This window comes from Equus quagga, chromosome 3 (genome assembly GCF_021613505.1).
Source record: "Equus quagga isolate Etosha38 chromosome 3, UCLA_HA_Equagga_1.0, whole genome shotgun sequence".
In the NCBI taxonomy this organism is placed as follows: Eukaryota; Metazoa; Chordata; class Mammalia; order Perissodactyla; family Equidae; genus Equus; species Equus quagga.
In genome coordinates, this window is record NC_060269.1 from 149,602,991 (window position 1) to 149,615,342 (window position 12,352).

Sequence of the window (12,352 nt, forward strand, 5' to 3'; positions counted from 1 at the left end):
AAGAAAACAGGAGAAAAACTAAGTGTCATTGAGTTTGGGGACAAAGTTTTAAATATAACATCAAAAGCATGATCCATGAAACAGAAAAATTGCTTAGTTGGAGTTGTTTAAAATTAAAAACTTAAAAATTTCTGCTTTATGAAAGACACTGTTAAAAGAATATAAACATAAGTCTCGGACTGGGGTAAAATCTTTGAAAAACACATATCTAATTTAAAAAAAAAACTTGTATACAGTATATACAAAGAACTCTTAAAACTCAACAATGAGAAAACAAACAACCAATTAAAAACAGGCAAAAGATCTGAATAGACACCTCACGAAAGAAGATATACATATGGCAAATAAGCATATGAAAAGATGCTCAACATTGTCTGTCAATTAGAGAATTGTAAACTAAAACACCAACATTCCATTACACGCCTATTAGAATGGCTAGAATGAAAAAATCTGACCATATCAAAGGCTGACGAGGCTGTGGAGCCCACAGGAATTCTCATTCATTGCAAGCAGGAACAGTATGGCAGTTTCTTAGAAAGCTAAAGAAAGTCTTACCGTATGATCTAGCAATTGCACTCCTTGGTAGTCACCCAACTGTCTTGAAAACTTATGTCCACACAAAGTCTTGCATGAGAATGTTTATAGCAGCTTGATTTATAACTGTCAAACAGTGGAAGCAACCTAGCTGTCCTGCAGTAGGTGAACAGATCAATTGCGGCACATTCATGCAATGGAATATTAGTCAATGATAAAAAGAAATGAGCCATCATGAGTTATCATGCCACAAAAGACACACATGAGTAGTACATGCATATTGCTAAGTGAAAGAAGCCAGCCTAAAAATGCTACGTGCTAGATGAACCCAGCTACACGGCATTCTGGAAAAAGCAAAACTATAGAAATCAGTGGTTGCCACAGGTATGACTTGGGAGAGGGTTGAATAGGGAAGCTCCTCTTGGTGGTGAGCCTATTCTGTACAGTAACATAATGGTGGATACATGACATAATGCATTTGAAAGGCCCTATAGAACTTTACAGCAGAAAGAGAGAACTTTAATGTACGCAAATTATAAAAAATCATTTAAGAGGTTGGGGGATCCCAGGAAGGAACGTAGTCTGTAGCAAGAGCATCTACCTGTATTACCAATACAGGAAACGATCTCACTGAAAGGGGTGCAGGGAAAAGGTGCTGACCTAAGTAATCGTGGAAATGAGTGGATTCTGTAAAACTTTGGCAAAAGAAACTGTTCACACACAGTGTTCTCTAGTTAAGGTGTTCCCCACAGGGACAGGATGCACAAAATTCTGACAGTGCAATACACATATACTGGAATCGAACAATGATGTAAATGGATGGCAGGTGGTAGGTTTCATACTGTGTAGCGGGAGTTTAAAGCTAAGTACACAGACGATGGAATGATCCATGTGGTGATGGATTACAGTTGGAGGCATCAGTATGAACTCATGGTTAGCTTAATATTGGTCCAGATGGTCATATATAGAAATACCTATAGATGTGTGAAGATAGAAGTGTTAGAAAGCACCCATATATCCCCTCGCTGTCAGCTGGGAGAGTCTAGAAGCAAGGACACTCCGGTAGCAATGAGCACACCAGGCACCCAGATCTTGGTTTCTCATGCAGGGCTCCTTGGAAGAATGGCTGATTCTAAGACTGGGGCAGGAAGTCTAAAAGATAAGCCTGGAGCACCTTGTAGTGCCAGAAAATAATGAAGTGCTCCCAAAACAAATAAACAGGTAAACAAAAACAGCCAAATGATGAGGGTACGTCAAAGGGATGCAGGGGCCAACTGAAAGAGCTCCCCGTGGCCAAACCTGGAACAATGTGGCAACAAAAAAAATAAAGTAGTATTGGATTACAACCCAAAGTATAAGATAAATATCATGAGTCCATATTGCTATACGTAAATATTCCAATAAACAAATAAATGAGGGAGAAGAGACAAATCTCCCACGAAGAAGAACTCCCAATAACTTAGACTCTCCACCTTCCAAGAGCACACTGTCCACTCCCTGCGTGAGGCTGTGCACAGCGACCTTCTTCCCAAGGGTACAGTGTGGAAGAGGGGAGCACAGGAACGTTACAGAGGAGGATCTGACCATCAGCCCCTCAGCCAGGCCAGCAAGGGCAACACCAACAGTGATAAGCCAAGTTGATGGCATCTCTCCTCGATATCATGTGATGAGAATGGCACTTCACCTCTGTGGGCTTCCTCTCAGAAACCCATAACCCAAGTCTAATCGTGACGAGAACATCAGGAAAATTCCAATAGAGAAAAATTCTACAAAATACCTCACCAATGCTCCTCAAAACTGTCAAGGTCATCAAAAATAAGGAAAATCTCAGAAACTGCCACAGCCAAGAGGAGCTTAAAGAGACAGAATGACTAAAGGAATGTGATATCCTTGATGGGATCCTAGAACAAGAGAAGGACGTTAGGTGAAAACTAAGTAAATCTGAATAAAGTATGGAATAGTTAAAAACGAAGTATCAGTACTGGCTTATTAATGATAACAATTAGTATCATACTAATGTAAGTCATTAATAATAGGGAAAACTTGGTTCAGGGATATAGGAAATCACTGTACTACCATTGCAATTTTTTTCTTATATCTAAACTGTTGTAAAATGTAAAGTTTAGGGGCTGGCCTAAACTAGTGGCATAGTGTTTAAGTTCACATGCTCTCCTTTGGTGGCCCGGGGTTTGCAATTCAGATCCTCAGCACGGACCTACACACCACTTATCAAGCCATGCTGTGGTGGTGTCCCATGTCCAAAATAGAGAAAGATTGGCACAGATATTAGCTCAGGGCTAATCTTCCTCACCAAAAAATAAAAAAATAATAAAAAATAAAAACAAAAAGTAAAGTTTATTTTTTTAAAAAAGAATCAAATGAAGCTTCTAGAGGTGAAAAATACAATATTAGTAATGAAAAATAATATTAGATGGGATTGAGAGCAGATTAAACACTGCAGAAGACACACTGTGAAAGGAAATATCAATAAGCTTGAAGATACGGCAATAGAAGGTATCCAAAACCAACTATAGTGAGAAAAAATGAATGAAAAAAATGAACAGTGCATCAGTGACCCCTGGGACAATATTAGGCAGACTAACATGGGTGTAATTGGAGTTCCCAAAAGAGAAAGTGGAGTAAAAAGATTATCTAAAGATATATATAAGGACCAAAAATTTTCTAAAATTTGATGAAAACTACACAGAACCAAAAAATTTAACAAACACCAAGCAGAAAACCACACAAAGGGCAACTGTGGTCAAGTCATTGAAAACCCCTGATAAAGAAAATGGCTGCTTTTTCACAAAAATTTAAAAACAGCCGGAGAAAAAATACATATGTAGAGAGAGGAAAATTAAACCAATACAACACTTCATCAGAAAGAGTGCGAGCCATAAGACAGTGACATCTTTAAAGCAGTGAAAGAGAAAATTTAAAACACTGTAAGCCTAGAATTCTATACTCAGTAAAAATATCTTTCAAAAATGAAGGCAATAAAGAGACTTTTGACACAAAGGGTGAGAAAATTCATCACCAGCAAACTTGCACCAGAAGAAATATTATGAGACATTCTTTATGAGGAGGAAAATGATTCGAGATGGAAATATGGATCCACATAAAAACAAAAAAGCACCAGAAGTTGTAAATATTTGCATAAGCATAACATATATTTTCCTCATTTTAAATCTCTTTAAAAGGTAACTTCATATTAAAAGTAAAATAGTATCAGTGTATGTGGGAGTTTGACACAAATAGGAGCAAAATATGGTTAACAATAGCAGAAAGAATGGAAAAGGGAAGTGAAGTATATTGTTGCAAGATTCTTACCCTACATGTGAAGGTAGAAAATAGTATTTGAAGGTGGAGTATGATAAGTAAAAAATGTATACTGTAAACCCTAGGGCAGTCTCTAAACTAAGGACATATGATAATGATCCAACAGAGAGGATAAAACTGAATCATCAAAGATACTCACTTAATGCAAAAAAGGCAAGAACGGAGGAAAAAGAGAACAAAGAAATCAAAGAATGGAAAACTAAAGAGCAATGTGGTGGATTGAAATGCAAATACAACTATATCAACACTACATTAAATATAATGGTCTAAACACCCAGTTAAAAGGCAGAGATTGTTAGCATCACCCCACAGCCTGTAGGGAGACTTTGGGAACCAGTGTTTCATCTCCTGGGGTGGGGCGGGGGGCGGGGGGGAGACCCTCTTCCCCTGAGCACATTACCACCAAGTGAAGTTGGGGTGCTATGAAATTAGGGAGGAAGGGGAAGAGCCAGTGGGTAGGTGAGTAATTGTGGTTGCCACGTACATTGATAAGAAGTCATTTCATAGCTTGTCATCTGTCAAATGAGAATAACAGCATCTCCTTTGCCTGGTCTTTTGAGGATTAGACAAAAGTTAGATAAAGCTTCAAGTGATGTGCCGACCCAGAGAGGGCACACGCAAGAGCAATGGTGTCAGTGTCGGTGGTGGTGGTGTAGTGGTTGCTGCTGCTTTTGGCAAGTGAGGGCCAGGGAAGCAACGATGCACACAAGGCAGTCGCAGAATCGGATCCCCTCACTCTCTACCTGATGGAGAGGATGGAAAACAAGGAAAAGCCCAAGCAACTGTTTCTCCTTCTGGCCCATCCTCCACAAAGCCTTCAGTGTTACTTTTCTAAAACAAATCAGATCATGTCACTCCTCCGTTTAAAAACTTTCTAAGACAATAATCATAGCTAACATTTATTGTGTGTTCCCTGTGCCAGGATCATTACAGGTATCATTTCATCAATTCTTTAAAACAGGTGAGGAAACAGAAGTTCACAAAAGTAAGAGGGCTTCCGTAGGGCCACGCAGTAAAGGCAGATCCAGGAGACAAAGCCAGGTCCACTAGCCTTTGTGTCTCAGGGCCATTCCATGGCTCCTTGGAAAGGAGGGGCTTCTCCTGTAGATACAGCCAGGAAGGCAATCAGAGGACAATTCAGGGAGGTCTCATAGGCAATGAAAAGTCTCTGGAGGTCTTTCAGCAATGGAGTGACTTGGATAGATACGGCCACCATGCAACAAGCTGGCTGGGGCAGCCTGGAGAGAGGCAGGCTGCTGGCACCATCCAGGGGAGAGGCGATGATACCCCAGACTGGGCGGGAGTGGGGGGAGGCAGGGGACATAGATGTGAAGGCTGATGCAGTGGTACAATCAGCAGGATTTGGTCATCATATTTGGGGGCTGAGAAAGAGGAAAGTGTCTAGGACGACTTGTAAGTTTCTGGCTTGGTACCATCCAGTCAGAGAGGGGACAGCCAGAGTAAAATGGGTTTTCCAGGAAGCTGATGAGTTTAGGGTTGGACATGCTGAGGCTGAGGCATCTGTGACGGGTCCAGGAGATGTCTAGAAAGCTGCAGACATAAGTGTCTGCAACCCAAGCAGAAGTCTAGTCTAGAGATAAACATTTGGGGTCATGAGCCTAAATCTGTTCCCCAATATTCCCATCAGGCTGGATCTCATTCCCCAAATCCCACAGCATGATTTTCACATATCCGTTTTATCTCTTGCATTTAACAAATATTTATTTTTGTGTCTGTCAACCCAACTAGACTGAACTCTCAGAAGACAGAATCCACGAGAAGCTGAGCCTCAGAGAGGTTTAGCAATATTCTCAACTTTGCCCAGCTTGTAAGTAATGGAACCCAAACTTGAGCTCAAGTCTTCTCTGTTCAAGTTCCCTGGAGCTTCTCTCTCCTGAACTGGCTTCCATGTGTTGTGGCCGGTACAGCCCTTCTAGAAAGGTCACTATCTCCACCTACAGTGGTAACAGGCATCAAAGGCCATACTGTGGCCATAATATCCAATATCTTCACTCTTTATGACTCCCTTACTCTAAGGTAGGTATTAGGGCCTCTGCTTTATAGATGAGGAGACTGAGGTTCTGAGTGGTCAGGTGACTTGTTCAAAAGTTGTCAAGCCAGGAATTAAACCATATTTACCTGATTCCAGAAGCACAGGCTTTCCCCAACTCATGTTCTTGTTTCCCGGGCAGTGAGTTTAAAGAAAGTAACTCACTAGTTAGTCTTTCTCTATCTACTAACACAGGGAGTTATTATTAGGTTCAAATCCTCCATTTCGAATAGCTTGGGCACCTCCTGTTGTTTCTAATAGCCTCTTCAATCAGCCCATAATTTTGAGCTATTTTTTGAAATCCTTGTGTGCAGTCTGCTTTCAACCAGGCATAATTCTGGCAGAGCTCTTGTAGAAGCAGGAAATTAATAGAAAGGCAGAGGGGTCACCTTCAAGGAGTAGAGAAGGACATAGATATGGCGGGCCCACACCATCAAGCACTTTACAGGTCCAATTTCATCTAATCCTCACAATAAGGGCCTCTCATCATCATTTTGTTGATGAAAAAATTGAAATTCAGAAGAGTCAAGCAACTTGCCCAAGGACACACAGCTCACAAGTAGCAGAGCAAGATTTGACTCAAGCCGCCTTACACTGAAGATCAGGCATGTTCCACTCTACTAGCCGCTCTTTCTCTTCCCCTCTCTGCCCACAGGGCCTTCTGATGGGAAAGCTGGCCCATCACCCCTTCTCTCCTGCGTCTGAATTGCTCACCTGTGCATATCCGCTAATGCAACAATATGGCCAACTGGCAGCTGTTAGGAAAGAAGTGCAGCCCGCAGCAAAGGTCCCTGTGCGCCATGCTGCTGCACGCTGACGGGAAACTGCAAAGAAGACTTGCTCTTCAGGTCGCCAGTGGAAATGAGATGTCTCACGGCAGATAGGGTTTTAAAGTTAGGAGATCCGGGTTCAAAGAATTCTGCCCTTATAGGAGGTGTGATGGCAGGCAAGTTACTTCAACTCTCTGAGGCTCAGCTCCCTGGCTGTGAAATGGGAGAAGTGATACCCACCTTGCTGGGGCATCAGCGAGGATAACAGCTGGCTCACAGCAGCTGGAAGGGGCTAGCGGCGACGCTCATGTAACAGATGCTTCATCAGGATCCTTTGTCTTCCCCTTGCTGGTGTTGGATCCCCTTCCAATCATGTCCTCCCCTCAGGAAAGACCCACTGCGATTGTGTTCTTTGCCCGGCTCTCGAAAAGCTCAGACAGTGATGGGGTCCAGCCCCAGTGAGACTCATTGGCTCGACTGCTGCTGTGAGGAGTGAAGGGTGAGGGCATAGAGGCACCTGTGAAACCCCAGGACGTGTGTGCAGCTTGTCTGTCGGTAAACGAGTGAGGCTTTGTGGGTTCACTGATGGAGTCCAGGGGAAAGGACACGGGCATGGGGCCGAGGACAATGTGAATCGGATTTTGCTACTTATTGGCTTTATGATCTTGCAATCACCTCTCCTTCTTAAGCCTCTGAATTTCCTCATCTGTAAGAAGGAACCATAACTCTCAGCCGGAGAAGGTATACCCTAGTGGCTGGCACGTTTTCTGGCCACTGGAACGATGGAGGGCAAATCTCTGTTGAACACCACAACGTTGACAAATAGAAACTGTAACCAATAGGATATATTGGAGTACATGAGGAAGCCATTTGGAATAAACCTAATTCGGCCTGACTTTGTTTTTTCCAAAAGGGCCTGACCGTGGCCATTGAGCACGCATTGTATATCCACTTTAAACATCTCCTATGGCAAGAACAAATGCCCTTAAGATAAAGGCGCAACTTCCCCCCACATTGGCATTTCCTTAGGGATTAGCATCTTTCCTTAGGCTAGGAACTGATTTCTGTGCTTGCCTTTGACCACCCAGCTCACCTGTGACCACCCAGCTCGAGACAACAGACCTGCCTGTGTCCACCGAGACAGCAGACTTACCTGCTGTGTCCACCAATCGCTGTGCCCACAGAGCAGTCTCACGACTATTGTAAAAGGACATTTCAATCATATGTGAAACATCCTCTTTGGGGGTATATAAACACTCTGTGCACCCCACTTCTTTGGTGCCCTGCCTTCCTTCGGGAAGAAAGGCCCCAGGCCATGGTCCTCACATTTTAGCTCAGAATAAACTCACCCAAATTCTCATTTATAAATTGGTTATGGATTATTTTCGTTGACAACATGCAGCCGAAACACAAGAAGGAACGAGAAATCAATATTCCTACACAAAGGAGGAATGAGTCCGATTGAGAAGAACTTTGTGTAAAATGCATTTATTTTCAAAAGTTCCCTTGATAGAAACAGAATATGTTACAAACACAAAATGTAAGAGCAGAGGGCCTCGCCTGCAACCACAGCCCGTAACACAGCCAGCTGGTACAGGGACGTGACCTGGGGGCCGGGGTCTCCTCTAGACCCACTCGAGGCAGGTCTGAGTGTTCACGGGCTAGTCTGTGTCTCACATTCCTCACAACGCGGCAGAGAGTGGGCCATCTGGAAATTCATGAGACCAGATGCATCCCGACAGTCGAGGGGGCATTGGGGTGTCCGTGGCTTCTGCAATTTCTATCTGCAAGTTAACGTTACACACAAACACACACAGGTGGGCAGGAGGAAATACACCTTTCTGTCCTCAGACTCTCCCTGGGGCTGCCTTCAGGCTAGTCCAGGCCCAAGGCCCAGGCGGCCTTTTTGGCGTTCAGAAAGTTCTTCTTCTTCTTCCTGGAAGCAAAGTGCAGTGAGATCTCCGGCTCCTTGGGGTTTCTGAATATAAAGATCTTTTCGCCTGTGTCCAGTAGGTCAATGGTGTCCGTGCCGACGATAGGCACTGGGGCCAGTTCACTGACAGACTCCAGTGACAGGTGTGGCCAGCTTCCTTTTCCAGAGAACGTCATCCTCTCCCTGAGAGGGGGACACGTCTTCTTTAATATGCTGAAGAGAGAACGGAAGATCAGATTCGACCTGTCTGAGAACTGACCCTCCTGAGCGTCCTGACAGAGTTCTCCGGAAGAACCCCCTTTGGGTCCCTAGGTCCCCGATCAGGTATCATTTTAGAAAACGGTTTTGTGCTTTGATCACCAGGCTGTCCCTGAAATTAGCTGAGGCCTGTGGCAGGGACATGCTGCAGACAACTCTCACTCACTTGTGACTATTAAGTTTTCAGGAGTTCTGTGAACCTGTTGTCAACACACTGTTGGCTTGAAATGAGCCACGCTGGAGCATTCACACCACGGAAACCGGCAAGGGCTACAAACCAATGCTCCCGTCCCTCTCCCCACCAGCCAATTGGGAAACAGTTACCAGGACACCATTGCCTGTGGGCCTCACACTAAAAGACGCTGATGGAACCTGATAACAAAGCAACTGCTAGAAGGTGGGCAAATTGTGTTTGAAATAGAACAGAGTGCCACACTTCGGGAATGTCCTATAAAGGGACTGCTGGAATCCCGTCCATGAGTGGTCCAGCCCCTGAATCTGGGTTGCTCTTGATAATGCTGTGACTCCCTTTGGGAGCCCTATACAACATGAGAGCCACAGGGTTCTCTCTGCCCAAGCAACACAGGACGAGGCCACATCATGGACCACAGGCCATGGTCCACCTACTGGAAGTCCCTGGCAGGCTCGTTGGCCCTTCCTGAACAGATGTGGCAGATGAGGTGCCACTGCCATCACCATAACTCCTGCCCTTGCGGCTAGTACGAATCTCAGCAAGGACTCAAAGGCAGCTTTTTCTGGTTCACGCACCTCTTCTCTTTGTACCATCCATCCACAGTGCCTCTAGGCAGAGCCAGGGCTAGTCCAGAGACCCAGGACGGCGGGACCAGTGCTCCTGATCTCTGCTCTCCCCGCGTCTATTAACGCAGCCTAGGACGCCTTCGCTCTCCCATCCTCATCTTGAGCAACTGGCTTCTGTTCCTTAGCGGAGCGCTCTACGTTTATACAGCTTGGATTTCCTTTCCTTGGTTTGGGCTCAGTATCCTGACCTAAGTTCTCTGGGACTAAATTCTGACATCCAGCCTACTACCAGCGGCTCCCAGATGGTTATCATGGACAGTTCAACAAGGTTGGTCTCAGCACCTTCCCCTCGGCTCTGAGAAACCACGGACGGGGTGGGACTCGGGTTCGACTCTTCCCTTGGACGTGCACTGTGTCCAGAGCACACTTCGGATATCACATTTCAACCTGTTACCAATCTACCCACTGTTACTCTTTCTCCAAATCTTCTCCAGTGGGCAACACTGGAGACACTGGTCACTGTTTGTAGCAATCTGAAACCACTCTGCCCCTAACGTTCCTCTGTGCTGCAGGTGCGCAGTGACCACAGCTAAGGGACAAAGGATCTTGATAGAGTGAACAAGCCCTGGCCTGGAAGTCAAGGGAAATAAGGGGTGAGTTAGATGGTCCCAAATCCCATGGCTACCAGAGACCAGCTGCAGGCTGGGGGCTTCTTCCTTGGACCTCCCCAAGCTCCAATTTTATCGTTCCTACTTTCTGGAAGGCTGGAGGCTCAGGGCAACAGATGGGAAAGGGTTTGTAAACTAGAAAGTCCAAATGGCCATCAGGAATTATTCTCCTCCCAAGGACACCCCATTTAAAAACAGCCACTAGTTAAAATAAACACCGTAATTAAAATGCTGATAAATGATAGGAGAACATTCTCCCACTGATAGCTAGAGGCTTATCTTCAGCTCCGAACTAAGCCCCCATGGGATAAAGACTGTGGTCTCTGGGGAAGGAATGTTGGTACGTTTGCAGTAGCCCCGCCCTTCTGGGTCCCCTCCGTCTCCCCATCCCTCTCACAGGCGCTTGGCTGACCTCCTCCCCAGCCCACCTGAGTGAACGTCCATCGTTACCTCTCCTTCCTTGCGTGAGCCCACAGCATCTTCTCCAGTCCTCTGCTTGTCAGTTCTCCTCGCAGTTTGCTTTCTAAGGCTTGCCACCAGCCCTGGTGTTTCCTAAAAGCAAGAAGGGAGTGTCTTCTATTTTCAAAAAGAATAGAATCTTTAAGTGATCCATGCCTAACAAGCTCCACCCCCAATATGACCTTTGGCTGACACCAGAAACTCGGAGAGTTTTCACCATTCATTCATTCACTCATTCAACATACACTGATCAAGCACCTTCTCTGGCCTGCTTGAGACACACTTTCTGCCCTCAAGGGGTCCCCAATCCAGGGGTCACAGACAGGTAGCAGGTGACGTCAGGCAGACAGAGGAAGGCGGCCTGGGTGTGGGACACTTGAGCTGCATCTTGGCATGGAGCGCATGGGCATTTGTGAAGCAATGGGCTCCGTGCCTCCGCTTCTGTGTCGTCCATCCCCCTCTGGAGTGCACGCTCCATACGAGAGGACCCTGTCTCTGTTACTCTGCCACAGCCACTCGTGCCTGAGACAGCGGATGGACCAGGAGCTCAGTAAGTGTTTTATAAACATATGAATGAGGAAGTTGAAAAGGCACAGTGGAGGGTGGGCAAGGAGCCCCAACGCCATGTGCCATGTGCGGGAGCATGATTCTCCACTGGAGGAGAAGGGACATTGCAGAGTGCTGCACAGGAGAGCGAGAGGAGGGAGACGTTTGTAGGCCTTGGCCTCAAGCCAAGTCAGTAAAGGACAGTGTGGGATGCAGAATCCTGTCTGTGCCCGGCTCTGGCCAAACTCACACTCTGCCTTGGCTGGTTCACACTGCCCTCCTGGTGGTGGAGATGGACCCTCTTCCAGCTGGACCAGGCTTTCCCTCCCAGGAGTCTAACTCTGGGCAGAGAAGGTCATCTTCTGAGGGCAGCATCCTGGAGAGAAGCCCCTCATACTCTCCTGGTCCTGCCGGTCCCAGGACCAGGTGTTCAGCTCTTCCTGGATTCTAATAGGTCTCTCGTACACCCTTTCTTGCTTAGATTAGTCAGTCAGGTTCTGTTGCTTGAAACCCAAGACCCTGAACTGATGATGTGACCAGGCACCGAGCACTCAGGACACAAGAGTAGTGACTGCCCTGCCCTCGGAGACTATGGTGAGTGGCCCAGGACTCAAGAATCATCCAGTCCACTTGGCCATGAGGCCAGGCAAGGAAAAAGGCACGCTCACACTCCACACTCATGGTGACAGCCACCCTGGGTGCTCCTGGCTTGTCCCTCATCAGCCTGCCCATGCTCGCTCACCAGCCTCCCAAATTAAACTGGACAAAGGGGCAGCCCTGTACATGAGGTCCTTGTGGTGGCGCTCAGGCAGAGGTGGCTCCCCGGGACAATGCAGGTTCCTCCTCCAGGGTCACCTCCAATACCTACCAACTGCATATACTTCACTGGCGATGCACTGGGAGAAACCACGCAGTGACATGAAACTCCCTGCTCAGTCCCGCCTTGACCAGGCTCACACGCAGCCCTCTGATCATGCCCACAGCAGCCTTGACCACACCCAGCCCTCTGACCATGCCCACAGCAGCCCTGACCACA

General features: G+C 46.2%; 1 protein-coding gene across 3 annotated transcripts in view; it reads right to left on the bottom strand.

Moving 5' to 3' along the window:
- Nucleotides 1-8,183: 8,183 nt before the first annotated feature.
- EVC2 (EvC ciliary complex subunit 2) overlaps nucleotides 8,184-12,352 on the bottom strand; it is a 131,102-nt gene continuing 126,933 nt past the window's right edge. For 2 of the 3 annotated variants that reach the window (XM_046656746.1, XM_046656745.1), the window contains 2 exons: nucleotides 10,762-10,863; nucleotides 8,184-8,839 (listed from right to left, as the gene is read on the bottom strand). In XM_046656746.1, the coding sequence (XP_046512702.1) occupies nucleotides 8,569-8,839; nucleotides 10,762-10,863 (373 nt within the window). In that variant the 3' untranslated portion in view covers nucleotides 8,184-8,568. Of the gene's footprint in view, nucleotides 8,840-10,761; nucleotides 10,864-11,566; nucleotides 11,658-12,352 lie in introns of all 3 variants that reach the window. The other variant, XR_006887968.1, reaches the window with a different exon arrangement.